The 22,776-nt window shown below is 47.0% G+C and overlaps 1 protein-coding gene across 1 annotated transcript in view; it reads left to right on the top strand.

Moving 5' to 3' along the window:
* The window catches only part of LOC119972149 (regulator of G-protein signaling 22-like), an 810,134-nt gene that overhangs the window by 65,962 nt on the left and 721,396 nt on the right, over positions 1-22,776 (top strand). Inside the window, exon 5 of the mRNA XM_038808479.1 lies at positions 21,040-21,125. Within this exon, the coding sequence (XP_038664407.1) occupies positions 21,040-21,125 (86 nt within the window). The remainder of the gene's footprint in view (positions 1-21,039; positions 21,126-22,776) is intronic.

The raw sequence follows: 22,776 nt of genomic DNA, 5'->3' as shown, positions 1-22,776 counted from the left end.
CAGAGTGCTAAAAGAGATGGCTAGGGAAATTGCAGATGCACTAGTGATAATTTACCGAAATTCACTAGACTCTGGGGTGGTCCCGGTGGATTGGAAATTAGCAAACGTGACGCCACTGTTTAAAAAAGGAGGTAGGCAGAAAGCAGGAAATTATAGGCCAGTGAGTTTAACTTCGGTAATAGGGAAGATGCTGGAATCTATCATCAAGGAAGAAATTGCGAGGCATCTGTCCATGCCACTCATAATCTTGTCGACCTCCATCAGGTCGCCTGTCAACCTCTGTCGTTCCAGGGAGAACAGACCAAGGTTATACAACTTCTCATGGCTAATGCCCTCCATACCAGGCAACATCCTAGTAAACCGCTTCTGTATCCTCTCTAAAGCATCCATATCCTTCTGGTAGTGTGGCAACCAGAATTGTACACAATATTCCAAATCAGGCCGAACTAAGGCCCTCTACAACTGTAACATAACTTACCAATTTTTATATTCAATGCCCCGACTGATGAAGGCCAGCATGTCTTATGCCTTCTTGACCTGTGTTGCCACTTTCGATGATCGGTGAACATGCATGCCCAGATCCTTCTGCCTGTCAATATTCACAATATTTCTATCATTTATTGTGTAATTCCTACATGCATTGGACCTTCCAAAGTGCATTTCCTCACACTTTGTCCGTATTAAACTTCATCTGCCATTTCTCTGCCCAAGACTCCAACCAGTGTATATCCTGCTGTATCCTCTGACAATCCTCTTCACTATCCGCAACTCCAGCATTTTTGTGTTGTCTGCAAACTTACTCATCAGACCAGCTACATTTTCTTCCAAAGCATTTATATACACCACGGACAACAAAGGTCCAGGAACTGATCCCTGTGGAACGGCGCTAGTCACAGCCTTCCATTCAGAAAAACACCTTCTACTGCTACCCTCTGTCTTCTGTGCCCAAGCACAGACTTCACCTTTAATACCAGTCTAGCATGAGGTACCCTGTCAAAGGCTTTACTGAAGTCCATTTATACAACATCTACTGCCTTTCCCTCATCTATCATCTTTGTCACTTCCTCGAAAAACCTGATCAAATTAGCGAGGCACAACCTCCCCTTCACAAAACCATGCTGTCCATCACTAATAAATCCATTTGTTTCCAAATGTGAGTAAATCCTGTCTCTAATAATATGTTCCAGTAATTTTCCTAGTCTACCGTACCTCACCTCCACCTGATCCCAGTAACCCCACCTAACCTTTTTTTTGAGACTAAGTGGCAATTGATCATGGCCAATCCAACTACCTGCACAAAGAAGAACAAAGAAAATTACAGCACAGGAACAGGTCCTTTGGCCCTCCCAGCCTGCGCCGATCCAGATCCTTTATCTAAACCTGTCTCCTATTTTCCAAGGTCTACTTCCCTCTGTTCATATATCTGTCTAGCTGCATCTTAAATGATGCTATCGTGCCTGCCTCTACCACCTCCGCTGGCAAAGCGTTCCAGGCACCCACCACCCTCTGCGTAAAAATTTTTCCATGCACATCTCCCTTAAACTTTCCCCCTCTCACCTTGAAATCGTGACCCCTTGTAATTGACACCTCTACTCTTGGAAAAAGCTTGTTGCTGTCCATCCTGTCCATACCTCTCAAAATTTTGTAGACCTCAATCAGGTCCCCCCTCAATCTCCGTCTTTCCAACGAAAACAATCCTAATCTACTCCACCTTTCTTCATAACTAGCACCCTTCATACCAGGCAACATCCTGGTGAACCTCCTCTGCACCCTCTCTAAAGCATCCACATCCTTCTTGTAATGTGGCGACCAGAACTGCACGCAGTATTTCAAATGTGGCCTAACCAAAGTCCTATACAACTGTAACATGACCTGCCGACTCTTGTACTCAATACCCCGTCCGATGAAGGCAAGCATACTGTATGCCTTCTTGACCACTCTATCAACCTGCGTTGCCACCTTCAGGGTACAATGGACCTGAACTCCCAGATCTCTCTGTACATCGATTTTCCACAGGACTCTTCCATTGACTGTATAGTCCGCTCTTGAATTAGGTCTTCCAAATTGCATCACCTCGCATTTGCCTGGATTGAACTCCATCTGCCATTTCTCTGCCCAACTACCCTGGGGCTGATTTAGCTCACTGGGCTAAATCGCTGGCTTTTAAAGCAGGCCAGCAGCACGGCTCGAATCCCGTATCAGCCTCCCCGGACAGGCGCCGGAATGTGGCAACACATTTTCACAGTAACTTCATTGAAGCCTACTCGTGACAAGCGATTTTCATTTTTCATTTCAATCTATCTATATTTTGCTGTATTCTCTGACAGTCCTCCTCGCTATCTGCAACTCCACCAATCTTAGTATCATCTGCAAACTTGCTAATTAGACCACCTATACCTTCCTCCAGGTATTTATGTATATCACAAACAACAGTGGTCTGAGCATGGATCCCTGTGGAACACCACTAGTCACCCTTCTCCATTTTGAGACACTCCCTTCCACCACTACTCTGTCTCCTGTTGCCCAGCCAGTTCTTTATCCATCTAGCTAGTAAACCCTGAATCCCATACGACTCCATCAACCTGCCATGGGAAACTTTATTAAACCCCTTACTGAAGTCCATGCATATGACATCTACAGCCCTTCCCTCATCAATTAACTTTGTCACTTCCTTTGCGCATCTTTGGACTGTGGGAGGAAACTGGAGCGCCCGGAGGAAACCCACGCAGACACAGGGAGAACGTGCAGACTCCGCACAGAGAGTGACCCAAACCGGGAATCGAACCTGGGACCCTGGAGCTGTGAAGCAACTATACTAACCACTGTGCTACTGTGCCGCCCATGTACAGAACATCTGTCTTCAGCCAGCTGAACTTGAACTCGTAGGTGAAAGAATTCCTCATTGGACCATGATTCACTAAATCGCATGCGATATTACCATCTCGTTATAAACAGCGTGTGTCTGTGTCGCACATCATTCCTTCGGATACTCTACTGTCTTGTTTCATAGAACATAGAACATAGAACAGTACAGCACAGAACAGGCCCTTCGGCCCTCGATGTTGTGCCGAGCAATGATCACCCTACTTAAACCCACGTAACCTGTATACCCGTAACCCAACAATCACCCCATTAACCTTACACTCAACCTTACACTACGGGCAATTTAGCATGGCCAATCCACCTAACCCGCACATCTTTGGACTGTGGGGGGAAACCGGAGCACCCGGAGGAAACCCACGCACACACAGGGAGGACGTGCAGACTCCACACAGACAGTGATCCAGCCGGGAATCGAACCTGGGACCCTGGCGCTGAGAAGCATTGATGCTAACCACCATGCTACCGTGAGGCCCCAAATTCACTGTCTGCCAACCTCCAGTCTGATAAATAACTACAGGTACTTTCCATGACTGACTGATTTCTGTGTTTATACAATTTTCGTTTTGATTTTTCCAACTAAGGGGCAGTTTAGCATGGCCAATCCACCTACCCTGGGTTGTGGGGGTGAGACCCACGCAGACACGGGGAGAATGTGCAGACTCTACATGGACAGTGACCCGGGGCCAGGATCAAACCCGGCTCTCGGCACTACGCCACCATGCTGCCCTTAGTTTTTGTTTTGTCCACGTTGACATTGACTGATTTAAGAACAATAAGAAATACCATGACTGCTGAAACCCCAGTTGAAAACAAATTACTGCAAATATGGCACTTAAAAGGGAAAAATACTGCATGTTACCCAAAGCTTTATCAGAACCATCAATCTGAATGTAAAAGGAACTGCATTCATATACATTGGAGCTTTCAACTTCAGCAGAGGTGCAACATGAACAAAGATGTGCCGGTTAGTTGGGATTATGGTGTTGTGGGGATAGGACAAGGGAGTGGACCTAGCTAATCTGCTCTTTCAGAGGGTCAGTACCAACTTGATGGGCCGAATGGCGCTATAGGGATTCAATGGAATTTTATGGTGTCTACCTTTTATATGTATTGTTAGATTTTCCTTTCTGTTAAATTCCATTAAATAGCAAAATTACTCAGGTTACCTTCAACTTGTATTAACCTTGGCTGGGCCACACTTGAGGCATTTGAAAGCGTTCTGCTCCATATTATGAAAATAAGACCATAAGATGAGACGGAAGCACAAGGGAGGTTTTTCCATGTGCCTTATTCTTCTGATTAACAGTGACTATGGGTTCATTATAAAAGCAAATTGTTGCAGTTACATTTTGCAGATGTAACACATGTTATTGCCATGATGCATTGGTGATGAAGAGCATTATTACTTAAGGTGGTGGATGTGACCAACAATAGGTGGCTTTGTCCTGAATGTTGTTCATTGTTGAATATTGTGGCGCTACATTCATTGAGGCAAGAAGGGAGTATTACATCAAGTTTCCATCACAGTGATGACTTGTAGATGGTGGACAAACTGTGGTGATCAAGAGGTAAGGAACTCACCACAAAATTCCAAGCCCCTGACCTGGTCGTCCAGCCAGAGAATTTATGCGCCTTGTTGAGTTTAGTTTCAGGCCCTAAGATATTTGAGGTGGGACAAGAGCTGGGGGGAGTGTTGGTGATCCAGTGATGTAAATGCATTGAATGTCAAAGGGAATTGTCAGGGTTTCTCTGGTCGGTAATTGTTGTTGCCCAGCACTTGTTACTTGCCACTTATTAGTTGTCATGCTCCATCAACCTTAAAATTAACTGCAGCAGAGGAGAAGGTCGGCTTGTCAGAGGAGGAGAGACAGAGGCCCCCGAGCTATCTGATAAATTGCATGCTGATTTGATTTCAACAGTACGTGAATTAAGATCAATTCCTACTTTGACAGTTCTAAGTAATGGGCGGAATTCTCCCAAAGGCCCGACGGAATTCTCCCAAAGGCCCGACGCTGTCGTGAAACCCGAAGAGGTTCACGACGGCGTCGGAGGCCTCTCCTGGCCCCCTATGCTCCCCCCGCCGGGGGGGCTAGGAGGGCCGTGCCGTCAAGCTGGCGTCAAGGCCCGACGCGCCGAGAATGATGCGGCCGACGCGCCTAATGACGTCAGCCACGCATGCGTGGGTTGGCGTCACGATGGATGACGGCAAACCCGCACATGCGTGGTTGCTGTCTTCCCCTCTGCCGCCCCGCAAGACGTGGCGGCTTGATCTTGCGGGGCGGCGGAGGGGAAAGAGTGCGTCCCATTGAGACGCCGGCCCGACGATCGGTGGGCACCAATTGCAGGCCTGTCCCCTCCCGAGCTCAGTCCCCTCTAGGCCCTCCACAAGCCCCAAACGGGCATCTCACGTCGTGTTCATGACGGCAGCGACCAGGTGTGGTTGCTGCCGTCGTGAAACGGTCGCGAAAGGCAGGCCGCTCGGCCCATCCGGGGGGGGGGGGTGGGAGAATCGCTGGAGCTACGAGAGCGGACCTCACGCGATTCTCCCCGGCGTGGGAGCGGAGAATTCCGCCCAATGTCTTTAAACTCCCGCATGACTGTTAAACATCCCACATGACTGTTAAAGATCCCACAGGTGGTAGTCCAGGAGAATGACAATGCCTCCTCAGAGGAAATCACACACTTGAGGGCACATTTATCACAGGATTCATGAAGACCATAGACCATCTTTATTACTCAAACCTGAGTGGGACAGATAAGGAGAGTTAGGTTTTCACCTGATAGCTTACATGTCACAGTTTCTATAAAAAGTCTTGTTTCTTTTTTCTTTAATTTAACCATTGTGATGAGTGGAAGCAATTTGCATATGGATTGATATATACATACATATCTGTTGCAGGAATATTATTTTTTTTAAACCTAGGTTAAGGTGGATGGTCTGTCGGATAAAGTTGTAATTAAGATTAGTTAAAGATGTTGTAAAAGTGAGTTAATCATTCACATGTACTTGCTGACCTCTTACGAGTAAATGGAATATGGTGTATTTTGGATGGTTTCCTGAGCAGTAGATAATTTGAGACATTGTGTTTAGACTTGAGTGGGCAGGTTATCGGATCAGAGTGTGACAGAGATGGGAGGAACCAGGACCGGGATTCTCCCCTACCCGGCGGGGCGGGGGGTCCCGGCGGGACGGAGTGGCGTGAACCACTCTGGCGTCGTGCCTCCCTAAAGGTGCCGGAGTGGCTCCCGCTCCGCGGCCGGCGCGAATGGCCTTTGGCGCCCCGCTAGCCGGGTCCGAAAGGCCAGTCCGAGCATGCGCCGGTGCGTCAGCAGCTGCTGACGTCATACCGGCGCATGCACAGGGGAGGGGGTCTCTTCCGCCCCCACCATGGTGAAGGCCATGGCGGGGCGGAAGAAAGAGTGCCCCCACGGCAGAGTTCCGATCGGTGGGCACTCATCGTGGGCCAGGCCACCGTGGGGACACCCCCCTGGGGCCAGACCCCCCCTCCCACCCTCCCCCCCCCGGCGCCCGCTCGCGCCGCCAATCCCGCCGGCACCAAAACGTGGTTTGATTCCTGCCGGTGGGAGAGGCCTGTCCGCCGCGGGACTTTGTCCCATCGCGGGCCGGAGAATTGCCGAGGGGGGCCCGCCGATTCCCGGGAGGCGGAGAATTCGGGCCATGGTGGGGGCGGGATTGACGCTGGCCCCGGGCGATTCTCCGATCCTCCCCCCCCCCCCCCCCCCCCCCAAACCCGGGGGGGTAGAAGAATTCCGCCCCATGAGATGCAGGCTACTAGACTGGAAGGGCTTGAGGTTCATAAGGAGGAGGTGTTAGCGATTCTGGAAAGTGTGAAAATAGATAAATCCCCTGGGCCGGATGGGATTTATCCTAGGATTCTCTGGGAAGCTAGGGAGGAGATTGCTGAGCCTTTGGCTTTGATCTTTAAGTCATCTTTGTCTACAGGAATAGTGCCAGAGGACTGGAGGATAGCAAATGTTATCCCCTTGTAAAAGAAGGGGAGTAGAGATAACCCCGGTAACTATAGACCAGTGAGCCTTACTTCTGTTGTGGGAAAAGTCTTGGAAAGGTTTTTAAGAGATAGGATGTATAATCACCTGGAAAGGAATAATTTGATTAGAGATAGTCAACAAGGTTTTGTGAAGGGTAGGTCGTGCCTCATCAACCTTATTGAGTTCTTTGAGAAGGTGACCAAACAGGTGGATGAGGGTAAAGCAGTTGATGTGGTGTATATGGATTTCAGTAAAGCGTTTGATAAGGTTCCCCACGGTAGGCTATTGCAGAAAATACAGAGGCATGGGATTCAGGGTGATTTAGCAGTTTGGATCAGAAATTGGCTAGCTGATAGAAGACAAAGAGTGGTGGTTGATGGGAAATGCTCTGACTGGTGTCCAGTTACTAGTGGTGTGCCACAAGGATCTGTTTTGGGGCCGTTGCTGTTTGTCATTTTTATAAATAAGCTGGAGGAGGGCGTAGAAGGATGGGTGAGTAAATTTGCAGATGACATTAAAGTCGGTGGAGTTGTGGACAGCGCAGAAGGATGTTACAAGTTACAGAGGGACATAGATAAGCTGCAGAGCTGGGCTGACAGGTGGCAAATTGAGTTTAATGCAGAAGAGTGTGAGGTGATTCATTTTGGAAGGAATAACAGAAAGGCAGAGTACTGGGCTAATGGTAAGATTCTTGGTAGTGTGGACGAGCAGAGAGATCTCGGTGTCCATGTCCATAGATCCCTGAAAGTTGCCACCCAGGTTGAGAGGGTTGTTAAGAAGGCGTACGGTGTGTTAGCTTTTATTGGTAGAGGAATTGAGTTTCGGAGCCATGAGGTCATGTTGCAGTTGTACAAAACTCTGGTGCGGCCTCATTTGGAGTATTGCGTGCAGTTCTGGTCGCCACATTATAGGAAGGATGTGGAAGCATTGGAAAGGGTACAGAGGAGATTTACAAGAATGTTGCCTGGTATGGAGGGAAGATCATATGAGGAAAGGCTGAAGGACTTGAGGTTGTTTTCGTTAGAGAGAAGAAGGTTAAGAAGGGACTTAATTGAGGCATACAAGATGATCAGAGGATTAGATTGGGTGGACATCGAGAGCCTTTTCCTCGGATGGTGATGTCCAGCAAGAGGGGACATAGCTTTAAATTGAGGGGAGATAGATATAGGACATATATCAGAGGTAGGTTCTTTACTCGGAGAGTAGTAAGGGCGTGGAATGCCCTGCCTGCAACAGTAGTGGAGTCGCCAACACTAAACGCATTCAAATGGTCATTGGATAGGCATATGGACGATAAGGGAATAGTGTAGAGGGACTTTAGAAGGGTTTCACAGGACGGTGCAACATCGTGGGCCGAAGGGCGTGTACTGCGCTGTAATGTTCTATGTATGAAGCAATTTTGAACTGTCGGATTTTGTGGTCTCAACAAGGACAGCTGGATTTTCAGGACCTGAAAGGAGGTCTCTCTTTCTTCCTCTCTCGCTCTCTCCAAGCAGTCTTTCCAGTATTATGGGTCGGTGTTCAGAGAACATCAAAGCATATCATGGAGTTCACCTGACCCACAACTTCGAATAGATTTTTGTTATGGGGCCCACTTTACAGGTATGATGCAACAGAGATCTAAAGTATTTCTAAACAAAAACAATGTTTATTCTATGAATCCAGTTAACATTTTATAAACATACAGTAAACTACCAACACTGATACTCCCCACAGATACAATATTCCATAGATAACCCTTAATAACATTCCTAGCAACATCCATATGTCAAAAAACCTTTTTAACTATGACAGGTTTGCATTCCTTACAGAAAAACTTATTACTTTTAGATTATCAATTGAGCTGAAGAAATTATTTAGATTGCTGAGAAAGAGATAAATACACCTCCTTGTTTGAATGCAAACTTCCAGCTCAAAACAAAAGTAAAAGACAGAATCACATTCCAGCACCACCCATACACTGACATCACTGCAGCCATTTGATCAAACACATTTTTCTTAAAGGGACTCGCATGACACCAGGAAATCTCTACACAACAGAATGAAGAGCGATACAGCACAGGAACAGACCCTTCGGCCCTCTAAGCCTGTACTGGTCATGATACCAACCTTGGACAAAACCCTCAGCACTTCCTTGTGCGCCGTATACTTCTATACCCATCCTATCCATCTATTTGTCAAGATGTATTTTGAATGCCATTAATGTATCTGCTTCCACAACCTTCCCTGGCAACGCTTTCCAGGCACTCACCACCCTGGTGACTGACCTCTCCACCCTGGGAAAGAGTGCCTGCCTATCCACTCTATTCATGCCCCTCGTAATCTTGTTTCAGGTTACCTCTGTCGTTCTAATGAAAACAGTCTGAGTCTATCCACCCTGTCCGCATAGCTAACCCCCTCCAGACAACATCCTGATAAACCTCCTCTGCACCCGCTCCAAAACCTCCACATCCTTCTGGTGCTGTGGCAACCAGAATTCTGTGCATTATTCCAATTGTGGCCTTATCAAGGTTCTGTACAACTGCAGTATGAATTGCCAGTTTTTATACTCTATGCCCCGCCCAATGAAGGTAAGACTACCGTGTCCACTTGTGTTGCCACTTTCAAAGATCTGTGGACTCCCATGCCCAGATCTCTCTGACATAGATAAGTTGGAGACTTGGTAGAGAAATGGCAAATGGAGTTTAAACCAGACAAATGTGAGGTAATGAAAGGGAAAATGCTGGAAAATCTCAGCAAGTCAGGCAGCATCTGTAGGGAGAGAAAAGAGCTAACGTTTCGAGTCCGATGACTCTTTGTCAAAGCTAACAGACAGAGAAAGTGGGAAATATTGATACTGTGGAGTGAGAATGAAAGATGAGTCATAGTCACAGAATCCCAGGGAAACTGGGTGCTAATGGCCACAGATACCAAGGTGAAAGAGTGTTAATAGCAGTCCCCAGAGAGGACAAAAGATGTGAAAGGTCAAACAGCAGGGAAACTAACAGAGGATGAACTGTAGGTGTGGGGGGAGGGGAAGCAAAGAGGAGAAAGGTGCAGGAAAGGTGGATAATATTGGGGGGGGAATTAAATGTATATTATGAAATAAAGAAATGGTAAAGGACAGTTAAAATGAAATGAAAACAAATGGGTCGAGGTGGGGCTGATCATCTGAAGTTGTTGAATTCGATGTTCAGGCCGAAAGGCTGTAGTGTGCCTAACCGGAAGATGAGATGGTGTTCCTCCAGTTTGCGTTGAGCTTCACTGGAACATTGCAGCGGGCCAAGAACAGACATGTGGGCATGGGAGCAGGGTCTTTTGTTAAAATGGCAAGCAACAGGAAGGTCAGGATCCTGAATACGCACAGACTGACGATGCTCAGCCAAGCGATCACCCAGTCTGCGTTTAGCCTCTCCGATATAGAGGAGACCACACTGGGAGCAGCGAATGCAGTAGACCAGATTGAAAGAGATGCAAGTGAAACGCTGCTTAACCTGGAATGAGTGTTTTGGGCCTGGAATGTTAAGCATGGAACAGGTAAAGGTACAGGTATTACACTGTTACACCTTCTGCGATTGCATGGGAAGGTGCCATGGGAGAGGTACTGGGTATGGTGGAGAAGTGGACTAGATTGTCTCGGAGGGAACGGAATGCTGACAGAGGGAGTGAAGGGAAGATGTGTTTGGTGGTGGCATCACGCTGGAGTTGGCGAAAATGGCAGAGGATTATGCTTTGCATACGGAGGCTGGTGGGATGAAATGTGAGAACGAGGGGGACTCTATCCTTGTTCTGGGAGGGAGTGGAGGGGGCGAGGGTAGTGGCGCGGGAGATGGACCGCACACTGTTGAGGGCCCTGTCCACAACTGTAGATGGGAAATCACGGTCGAGGAAGAAGGAACACATTTCGAAGCACCATTTTGGAAAGTGGCATCGTCGGAACAAATGCGACGGAGGCGAAGGAGTTGAGAGAAAGGGATGGTGTCCTTACAGGGTGTAGGGTGCGCAGAGCTGTAGTCCAGATAGCTGTGGGAGTCGGTGGGCTTGTAGTGGATATTAGTGGATAGCCTATTGCCGGAAATGGAGACCGAAAGATCAAGGAAAGGAAGGGAAGAGTCTGAGATGGACCAGGTGAAAGTGATGGAGGGGTGGAAACTGGAAGCGAAGTTGATGAATTTTTCCAGGTCCGGGCGAGAGCATGACGCGGCACCAAAATAGTCATAAATGTATCGGTAAAGGAGTTGTGGCAGGGGGCCCAGATAGGCCTAGAACAAGGAATGTTCCACATACCCCATAAAAAGGCAAGCGTAGCTAGGACCCATGCGGGTACCCATTTGATTTGTAGAAAGTGAGATGAGTTAAAGGAGAAGTTGTTGAGAGACAGAACGAGTTCAGCCAGGCGGAGGAGAGTGGTGGTGGATGGGAATTGTCTGGGTCTCTTTTCGAGAAAGAAACGAAGAGCTCTCAGGCCATCCTAGTGTGGGGTGGCGGTGTAGAGGGATTGCACATCCATGGTGAATAGAATGCGGTTAGGGCCTGCGAACTGGAAGCTGTCAATATGCCGCAGGGCATCAGAGAAATCCCGGATGTAGGTGGGGAGGGAATGGACCAGGGGAGTGAGGATGGAGTCAAGATAAGAGGAAATAAGTTCGGTGGGGCAGGAGCATGTTGACTTTATAGGCCTGCCGGGACAGTCCTTTTTGTGGATTTTGGGAAGTAGGTAAAAGCGGGCTGTCTGGGGTTGGAGGACTGAGGTCGGAAGCCGTAAGGGGAAGTCATCCAGAGGAAATGAGGTCACTAACGGTGTTGGAGATAATGGTTTGATGTTCAGTGGTCTGGTCATGGTCCAGGGAGCGGTAAGAGGAAGTATCGGAGAGTTGGCGCTCAGCCTCTGCGAGGTAGAGGTCAGTGCACCAGACGACAACAGCACCCCCTTTGTCGGCAGGTTTGATGACAAAGTCGGGGTTAGACCTGACGGAGTGCAGAGCAGAAATTTCAGAAGGAGAGAGGTTGGAATGGGTGAGGGGGGGGGGGCAGAAAACTTAAGACGGCCAATGTCCCGTTGACAGTTCTCAATGAAAAGATCAAGGGCAGGTAATTGTCCCGGTGGGGGGGGGGGGGGGGGGGGGGGGGGGTCCACTTGGAGGCAGAATGTTGGAGGCACATGAAAGGATCAGTGGAACGGGGGGAGGATTCTTGCCCAAAGAAGTGGGCACGGAGATGAAGGTATTTCCCACTTTCTCTGTCTGTTAGCTTTGACAAAGTCATCGGACTCGAAACGTTAGCTCTTTTCTCTCCCTACAGATGCTGCCAGACTTGCTGAGATTTTCCAGCATTTTCCCTTTCTGAAGAAATAACTGAAGGGGAAATAGAGAACAAAATTAAGAGAACAACATTACCCTGTCTGCTCAAACGCAGTGGTTTGAAGTGTATTTGTTTCAACGCCAGGCAGATGAACTTTGAGCACTTATTAGTACTTGGAATTATGATGTTGTACTTGGAATTATGATTTTGTGGCTATCACAGAAACATGGTTAAAGAAAGGGCAGCTGGAGGATATGGATATAGATATATCTATAGGCAGCATTGAGGATATAGATGCTTCAGGAGAGAGCGAGGGGGGTGTCAAAGGGGTGGGGGAGAAGCATTACTGGTGAAGGAAAATATTATAGCCATACTGCGGGAAGACACGTCGGCGGGCTCATACAATGAGGCAATCTGGGTAGAGCTCAGAAACAGGAAGGGGGCAATCACAATGTTTGGCATTTATTGCAGGCCCCCCAACTGCCATTGAGAAATAGAGGAGCAGATAGGTGGAGATTTTTGATTGGTGCAAAAGTAACAGGGTTGTTGTGGTAGGGGATTTTAATTTCCCCTATATTGACTGGGACTCACTTAGTGCGAGGGGTTTGCAATGAGCAGAGTTTGTAAGGTGTATCCAGGAAGCTGCTTTGATGCAATATGTAGATAGTCCAACTAGGGAAGGGGCAGTACTGGATCTGGTATTGGGGAATGAGCCTGCACAGATGGTTGAAGCTTCAGTGGGGAACATTTTGGGAGTAGTGATCACAATTCCGTAAGTTTAAGGGTACTTTTGGACAGGGCTGAGGGTAACCCTCGCATTAAGGTTCTAAACTGGGGAAAGGCAAATTACGATAACATTAGACAGGAAAGGAAGAATTTGGATCGGGTGCGACTGTTTGATAGTAAATCAACATCGGACATGAGGGAGTTTTTCAAGTGACAGTTGATTAGGATTCAGGAAAGTCACTTTCCTAAGAGAACAAAGGATAAGTCTGGGAAGTTGTGGGAGCCTTGGATAACGAGGGATATGTGAAACTCGTCAAAATGAAAAATGAGACTTCTGTAGGAAGGCACTGAAGTGGAAAATTAGGAGGGCTAGGAGGGGTCATGAAAAGTCCTTGGCAAGTAGGATTAAGGTGAATCCCAAAGCTTTTTATTCGTATGTAAAAAGCAAGGGGGTGGCCAGGGAAAGGATTGGACCATTAGACCACTTTAGGACAGTGGGAGGAATCTATGTGTTGAGCCAGAAGAAATGGGTGAGATACTAAATGAGTACTTTGCATCAGCGTTTACCAAAAGAAGGGACTTTGTGGAAGATGATTCTTGGGTAGGGTGTGTGGACAGTCTGGATTCTGTTAACATCGAAAAGGAGGAGGTATTGGGTCTTTTAAAAGATGTTGAAGTAGATACGTCTCCTGGGCCGGATGGGATTTACCCCAGAATACTAAAAGAAGCAAGGGAGGAAATTGCAGGGGCCTTAACTGACATCTTTGTATCTTCATTGGCTGCAGGTGAGATCCCAAAGGACTGAAAAATAGCTAATGTGGTACCGATGTTTAAGAAAGCTAGCAGGGATAATCCTGGAAACTAATAGACCGGTGAGCCTCACATCGGTAGTTGGTAAATTATTGGAGAGAATTTTCAGGACAAGGATTTATAACCATTTGGAAATAAATGAACTCCAGAAAAGCGATAGAAAGCATGATTTTGTGAAGGAAAGGTCATGCCTCACTAACTTGATCGAGTTTTTTTGAGGAGGTGACAAAGATGATTAAGGTAAATGAGTTGATGGCGCAAATCATCATGAATGACTGATTTAGTGGCCATTACTGAAACATGGTTAAAGGATGGTCACGACTGGGAGTTAAATATCCAAGGGTACCAATCTATTCGGAAGGGCAGAGTGGATGGTAAGGGAGGTGCTAGCACGTAGCTCTGTTATTTAAGGATGACTTCCGGGCAATAGTAAGGGATGACATCGATGCTATGGAGGATACGGTTGAATCCATTTTGGTGGAAATCAGGAATAGAAAGGCGAAAAAGTCACTGATAGGAGTAGTCTATACATAGAACATAGAACATAGAACAGTACAGCGCAGTACGGGCCCTTCGGCCCTCGATGTTGCGCCGACCTGTGAAACCATCTGAAGCCTATCTGACCTACACTATTCCATTTTCATCCATATGTCTATCCAGTGACCACTTAAATGTCCTTAAAGTTGGCGAGTCTACTACTATTGCAGGCAGGGCGTTCCACACCCCTACTACTCTCTGAGTAAAGAAACTGCCTCTGACATCTGTCCTATATCTATCACCCCTCAATTTAAATCTATGTCCCCTCATGTTGGTCATCACCATCCGAGGAAAAAGACTGTCACTGTCCACCCTATCTAACCCTCTGACTATCTTATATGTCTCTATTAAGTCACCTCTCAGCCTTCTCCTCTCTAACGAAAACAACCTCAATTCCCTGAGCCTTTCCTCGTAAGACCTTCCCTCCATACCAGGCAACATCCTAGTAAATCTCCTCTGAACCCTTTCCAAAGCTTCCACATCCTTCCTATAATGTGGTGACCAGAACTGCACGCAGTACTCCAGGTGTGGCCGCACCAGAGTTATGTACAGCTGCAGCATGACCTTGTGGTTCCGAAACTCGATCCCCCTGCTTATAAAGGCTAGCACACCATATGCCTTCTTAACAGCCCTATTAACCTGGGTGGCAACTTTCAGGGATTTATGTATCTGGATGCCGAGATCTCTCTGTTCATCTACACTACCAAGAATCTTGCCATTAGCCCAGTACTCTGCATTCCTGTTACTCCTTCCAAAGTGAACCACCTCACACTTTTCCGCATTAAACTCCATCTGCCACCTCTCAGCCCAGCTCTGCAGCTTATCTATGTCCCTCTGTATCCTATAACATCCTTCAGCACTATCCACAACTCCACCGACCTTCGTGTCATCTGCAAATTTACTAACCCATCCTTCTACACCCTCTTCCAGGTCATTTATAAAAATGACAAACAGCAATGGCCCCAAAACAGATCCTTGCGGTACACCACTAGTAACTGAACTCCAGGATGAACATTTGCCATCAACCACCACCCTCTGTCTTCTTTCAGCTAGCCAATTACTGATCCAAACTGCTAAATCACCTTCAATTCCATACTTCCTTATTTTCTGCAATAGCCTACCGTGGGGAACCTTATCAAACGCTTTACTGAAATCCATATACACCACATCAACAGCTTTACCCTGATCCACCTGTTTGGTCACCTTCTCAAAAAACTCAATAAGGTTTGTGAGACATGACCTACCCTTCACACAACCGTGTTGAGTATCGCTAATCAACTTGTTCTTTTCAAGATGATTATAAACCCTATCTCTTATAACCTTTTCCAACATTTTACCCACAACCGAAGTAAGGCTCACAGGTCTATAATTACCAGGGTTGTCTCTACTCCCCTTCTTGAACAAGGGGACAACATTTGCTATCCTCCAGTCTTCCGGCACTATTCCTGTCGACAAAGACGACATAAAGATCAAGGACAAAGGCTCTGCAATCTCCTCCCTGGCTTCCCAGAGAATCCTAGGATAAATCCCATCTGGCCCAGGGGACTTATCTATTTTGACATTTTCTAAAATTTCTAACACCTCCTCCTTTTGAACCTCAATTCAATCTCGCCTGGTCGACTGAACCTGAGTGTTCTCCTCGACAACATTGTCTTTCTCCAGTGTAAACACTGACGAAAAATATCCATTTAATGCTTCCCCTATCTCCTCTACAGGCCACCAAATAGTAACATTATGGTGGGGCAGACAATAAACAAAGAAATAACTGATGCATGTAGAAATGGTACAGCAGTTATCATGGAGGATTTTAATCTACATGTCGATTAGTTTACCAGGTCGATCAAGGCAGTCTTGAGGAGTTTGTAGAATGTATTTGCGATAGTTTCCGAGAACAGTATATAATGGAACCTACGAGGGAACAAGCGTTCCTAGATCTGGTCCTGTGTAATGAGACAGGATTGATGAATGATCTCATAGTTAGGGATCCTCTCAGAAGGAGCGATCACAATATGGTGGAATTAAAAATTTAAAATGGGGCTAATGGTAGACCAGTCTCCTGGCCCTCAAGGAATGCATCCCAGAGTGCTAAAAGAGATGGCTAGGAAAATTGCAAATGCACTAGTGATAATTTACCAAAATTCACTAGACACTGGGGTGGTCCCGGCGGATTGGAAATTAGCAAACATGACACCACAGTTTAAAAACAAAAAGAGGTAGGCAGAAAGCAGCCAGTTAGCTTAACTTCGATAGTAAGGAAGATGCTGGAATCTATTATCAAGGAAGAAATAGCGAGGCATCTGGATGGAAATTGTCTCAATGGGCAGACGCAGCATGGGTTCATAAAGGGCAGGTAAAGTCTAACTAACTTAGTGGAATTTTTTGAGGACATTACCTCTGCGGTAGATAAAGAGGAGCCAATGGATGTGGTATATCTGGATTTCCAGAAAGCCTTTGACAAGGTGCCACAGAAAAGTCCGGTTGCGGCTATGCAGAGCTAAGCCGCACGTTCGGCAGCTCCCGCTACTTAAGGACTTTTGGGCCGATTTGAGGGCCCCAAACGGCGCTGTCTCGACGAATCCCGGTGGGGGAAGGTGTCTAGAGGAGCATTCCCCATAATTTATGGTGCTCACCCGGAGTGGAGCAAAGGAAAAAGCTGCAGCAGCTCCCCAAGAAAAGCGGGGGAAGAAGGACAAAATGGCGGCTGGCGGAACACCCGAGGACTGGTGGAAGTGGGCGCTGGAACAGCAAGCTTCTCTTCTGCGCTGTTTTGCGGAGCTGAAGGCTGAGTTGCTGGACTCCCTGAATGCGACTACCAACAGGCTGCTTGAGACCCAGGCGGCCCAGGAGGTGTCCATTCGGGAGTTGCAGCAGCAGGCCGCTGAGCGGGAGGAGGAGGCCGTGGTCCTCGTGGGGAAAGTGGAGTTGCACGAGGCACTTCACAAAAAGTGGCAAGACCGCTTGGAGGAGCTGGACGTTCGCACGAGGCGAAAGAATTTGAGGATCCTGGGCCTGGCGGAGGGGCTGGAGGGGTTGGATCTCCCGTCGTATGTGACCACGATATTGAGCTCGTTGATGGGAGCGGGGTCCTTCCATTTGCCCCTGGAGCTTTAGGGAGCTCAGAGAATGCTGGCCAGGAGGCCCAAGGCAAATGAACCCCCGCGGTCGGTGCTGGTGCGGTTCCATCAATTCAGCAACCGGGAGTGTGTGCTGCGCTGGGCGAAGAAAGAGAGGAGCAGCAAGTGGGAGAATTCGGTAGTGCAAATCTACCAGGACTGGAGTGCGGAGGTGGCTAAGCGGCGGGCCGGGTTCAACCGGACGAAGGCGGTGCTGCATGCCAAGCAGGTCAGATTTGGAATCCTGCAGCCTGCGCGTCTGTGGGTGACATCTAAGGACCGGCGCCACTACTTCGAGTCACCGGAGGAGGCGCGGGCCTTTGTACAGGCGGAGAAGCTGGACTCGAACTAGGGTCTGGGGGCACACTATGGCCGTTGCTGTTTTCGCTGTTGCTGTTCTGCAATTTTGACACGTTTTTTATGCTGGTTTTCTTTTTGCTCTGTTTCCGGGTGGGTCTGTCTGTTGGGTATGGTTGTGGGGTATGTGGGGAATGTTGGGGGTTTGTGTTTTATATGTTCTCTTCTGTACGGGGCTGGGGGTTGGGGTGAAACTGGATTTTGGGGAGCTGCGTCAGAAGGGTGGGGTGTGGCAGTATGAGAGCGCGGGCTTTCCTCTGGTTTCCCGCGCTGCAGGGCAGGGGGGGGGCGGAGCTGGCGGTGGGGGTGTGGCCTATACTGGGTTTCTTCCCCGCGCTGAAGCGGTGCCAAGGAGGTGTGGCAAGAGGGGGATGACCCCATGCCGGGAGGGGATGTGTTTTGGCGGGAGCTGCCGGGGTCAGCAGAAGTCAGCTGACTCACGGAAGTACCATGGAGGGAAAAGGGGGGGGGAGACGTGGGCTATGTTTGTTTATTTAATTTTAATTTATTTTTAAGTTCTCGTTGTTCATTAGGGTTGGGGGATGGGGGGGATGTGATACATGCGTTGATACGGTCTGGGGGGTGTTACAGTTATTATGGGGTTATTTTGTTGCATTTCATTGTTATATTTTCTGTTAAAAATTCCAATAAAAATTATTTTAAAAAAAAAAGGTGCCACAGAAAAGGTGGCTGCATAAGATTAGTGTTGGGCCCACAATTGTTCACAATTTCCATAGATGATTTGGAGTTGGGGACCAACTTGGAAACCTAAGTGTCCAAGTTTGCAGACAACACTAAGGTGAGTGGTAAAGCAAAAGTGCAGAGGATACTGGAAGTCTGCAGAGGGATTTGGATAGGTGAAGTGAATGGGCTAAGGTCTGGCAGATGGAATACAATGTTGACAAATGTGAGGTTATCCATTTTGGTAGGAATAATAGCAAAAGGGATTATTATTTAAATGATAACATATTGAAACATGCTGCTGTGCAGAGAGACCTGGGTGTGCTGGTGCATGAGTCGCAAAAAGTTGGTTTACAGGTGCAACAGGTGATTAAGAAGGCAAATGGAATTTTGTCCTTCATTGCTAGAGGGATGGAGTTTAAAACGAGGGAGATTATGCTGCAACTGTATAAGGTGTTAGTGAGGCGACACCTGGAGTATTGTGTTCAGTTTTGGTCTCCTAACCTGAGAAAGGACGTACTGGCACTGGAGGGTGTGCAGACGAGATTCACTAGGTTAATCCCAGAGCTGAAGGGGTTGGATTATGAGGAGAGGTTGAGTAGACTGGGACTACTCGGTGGAATTTAGAAGGATGAGGGGGGATCTTGTAGAAACGTATAAAATTATGAAGGGTATAGATAGGATCATAGATTATCCCATAGAATTTACAGTGCAGAAGGAGGCCATTCGGCCCATCGAGTCTGCACCGGCTCTTGGAAAGAGCACCCTACCCAAGGTCAACACTTCCACCCTATCCCCATAACACAGTAAGTCCACCCAACACCAAGGGCAATTTTGGACACTAAGGGCAATTTATCTTGGCCAATCCACCTAACCTGCACATCTTTGAACTGTGGGAGGAAACCGGAGCACCCGGAGGAAACCCACGCACACATGTGGAGGATGTGCAGACTCCGCACAGACAGTGACCCAAGCTGGAATCGAACCTGGGACCCTGGAGCTGTGAAGCAATTGTGTTATCCACAATGCTACCGTGCTGCCCTAGGATAGATGCGGGCAGGTTGTTTCCATTGGCAGGTGAAAGCAGAACTGGGGGCGTAACCTGAAAATAAGGGAAAGTAGATTTAGGACTGAGTTTAGGAGGAACTTCTTCACCCAAAGGGTTGTGAATCTGTGGAATTCCTTGGCCTGTGAAGCAGTTGAGTCTCCTTCATTAAATGTTTTTAAGATAACGATAAATAGTTTTTTGAAGAATAAACAGGTTAAAGGTTATGAAGTTCGTGCTGAGTCTACAAAAGATCAGCCATGATCTCATTGAATGGCGGAGCAGGCTCGAGGGGCCAGATGGCCTACTCCTGCTCCTAGTTCTCATGTTCTTATGTTCTTATGATTGATGAGCGGAGGGCGGTGGATGTTGTTTACATTGACATCAGTTGTAGCCATCTGCGATGGCAACTTACAACAAGAAACATGGGCGTTCGCAAAGCCTAAAGGGAAATACGGACATTGTAAGATTCAGGCAGATGCAGAGCCTGTATGTATATTCGTGAGCAGCGAACCCCCAACCGATTAGCATTTTAATGGCCCATCTCCGTAAGACAAAGGACTGATACTCAGGTAACCGATACAAGTCCAGACATTTCGGCGCCACTCCCTTTACTCGGGAAGCATAAACAGCAAGGTCAATGACCGCTTAGGACACGGCCAGCCATCAAAGCACCCTCCCCTTTATTGGCTCAGATCGAAGGCAGAGATCGAGAACTGCCCAATTAATTGGGCCCAAACCTAAGGACCGCCCAAAAGAGTGCAAACCCCCTCCCAGGATAAAGAGAGACACTGCCATGTTTTCGATCTCTTTTGGAGCTGACGCTCCGGAACGTCCATCTCTAACTGCAGCACCACGACCAGAAGCAAGTCCAAGTTCAACGCCGCTACCAGACGCTAACAGCAGTTCCTGCTCCAGACCGTGCGGATCCAGATTCGAACAAAGGCCACTGTTCCCCTGACCTAAGCCGGGTGCCTGAAGTTAAGTACAGGTTGTCATAGTTGTTAGGTGTAGTTTAGCTCCTCGTGTTCATGTTGCATGTATAAGTTAATCTTGTGTGTAAATAAAGTATTATTGAACTTGAACTAACTAACTGGTTGTTGGGTCTTTGATCGGTGTCCGGTTGAACCTTGTGGTGGTATCATTTCATACCTGGCGATTCTGAAAGCAATATAATATCAATATCTAGACAAAGAAGGGCAACATTATTGACTGCCATATTTATAGCAAGTAAAAAAAGGCAACACAGCAAAACCTTTGACAAAGTACCTCATGGCAGACTGGTACAAAGATGAAGTCACACAGGATCAGAGGTGAACTTGCATTTCTTCACTTAGCTCCCTGGAATAAAAGCTATTCAGACATTTCAAGTATCTGTTTGATTCAGAGATGTTTGCAGCATTGTAATAGGCCCTTTGGCTCAGCTTGTCCATGCCATCCAGTTTCTATTACTAAGCTACACCCACTTGCCCGCATTTTGCCATATACCTCTATACCCATCCTGCCCATGTAACTTTTTTTAAAGGAAAGAAATGTTATTGTTATTAAAATAAATTTTATAACTAATATTATTTCATATTATTTTCTCAATTTTAGTGCCTTGATCGGGAGCAAGGAGTTGCATGGGTAAAAAATGAGAGGCTGCCAGCATTCCTTCAGAGTGACTGTTACTTTGAGTACAGGTGAAGGCTCCAAATCCTTTTCCATGTGTGATTATTGTGATAGTATTTACTTTTGTCACAATGATGATCATCATCTCAGTTGTTGGAGAGAGTTGATGTAAAGCTTTTCATTTTTAAAATGTATTGTTTCATGGGAGATGGGTGTTACTTGCGAGGCCAGCATTTATTGCCCATCCCTAATTGCACTTAAGAAGTTGGTGGCGAACATCATCCATGTGGTGTAGGTGCATCCACAGTGCTGTTAGGAAAACATTTCCAGGATTTTGACCCTGCGATTCTGAAAGAATGGCCATTTAGTTACAGTCAGGATGGTGAGTGGCTTGGAGGGGATCTTCTAGTGATGTTCCCATATAGTCAAGTTTCTTGATTGTTGTTGGAGCTGCACTAGTCATTTTAAAAATAATATAAAGGCACCAATTGCTCTAAAGGATCATATTGTGGGTCCACTTCTTTTGAATAAGGCCTGAAAAAAGACAAATGGATCTGAAGCTCGGGGATTATAGTAGCAGAGCTGTTTCGATGTGTTACTTAAAAGCAAAAATGAAACTGAAACTTGGATCGTATTACACAATTCCATTCCAATAATTCTACACTGCATTCCTTCAAAGGCGTATTATAATATCCTCCTTTTAAAATATACTTTCCCTCTTCCAAAGAAGCATAAATATTTCCAATGCATGTTCTTGTTCAGTTATCATTACGTAAGTGTATAGAACAGATTAATCTATAAATCTCAAAAATGTAGCGGTAATCTGCTGGCATGCTCCGATCTTCTAATTGTAACTTGACTGGCAGTGTTTTTGATAGCTCACAGTGATTTGCAGGATTATCATTCTTGGATGTTGTTCCTGGTCATTCGGGATCTTGCCCTTGATAAAATAGGAATGTATGGTGGTTGAGGAGTTGGAAAGGATCAGATGTGTCCTCGGTTATGCCTGTCCCTTGTGACTTTGGGTATAATAGGACCTTGGTTGTGAAGGAACCTTGATATCGCAGCCACATATTTTCTGTGGAATCCTGGATGTGAACTTGTTCCAACTATAAATTTGGCAATTCTGTACCTGCATTTTTATCATCATCTTCTCTTTCAGTTTTAAGAGTTGCTCACTTGTTCCTGGGAGAGTATCACAGAATCATACAGTGCAGAAAAGACCCTTCAGCCCATCGAGTCTGCACCGATGCATGAAAGACACCTGACCTGCCTACCTCATCCAATTTTCCAGCACTTGGTCCATAGCCTTGAATGTTTGACACATCAAGTGCTCACCCAGGTACTTTTTAAAGCATGTGAGGCAACCCATCTTCATCACCCTCCTAGGCAGTACGTTCCAGACTGTCACCACCCTCTGGGTAAAGAAGGTTTTTCCTCAAATCCACCTAAACCTCCTGCCACTTGCGTTGATCTTCTGTTCCCTTGTAACTGATCCTTCAACAAAGGAGAACAGCGTCTCTCTATCCACCCTGTCCATGCTTCTCAATCTTGTACATGTTGTTCAGGCCGCCCCTCAGTCTTCTCTGCTCCAAGGAAAACAACCCAAGCCTATCCAACCTCTGCATAAATCAAATGTTCAATCCCAGGCAACATTTGGTGAATACCATCTGCACCCCGTCGAATGTAACCACATTCTTCCTATAATTGGTCCAGAATTCC

Source organism: Scyliorhinus canicula, chromosome 10 (genome assembly GCF_902713615.1).
Source record: "Scyliorhinus canicula chromosome 10, sScyCan1.1, whole genome shotgun sequence".
NCBI lineage: Eukaryota > Metazoa > Chordata > Chondrichthyes > Carcharhiniformes > Scyliorhinidae > Scyliorhinus > Scyliorhinus canicula.
The sequence above is the reverse complement of the archived record's forward strand: the minus strand, read 5'-3'. Positions and strand labels throughout refer to the sequence as shown.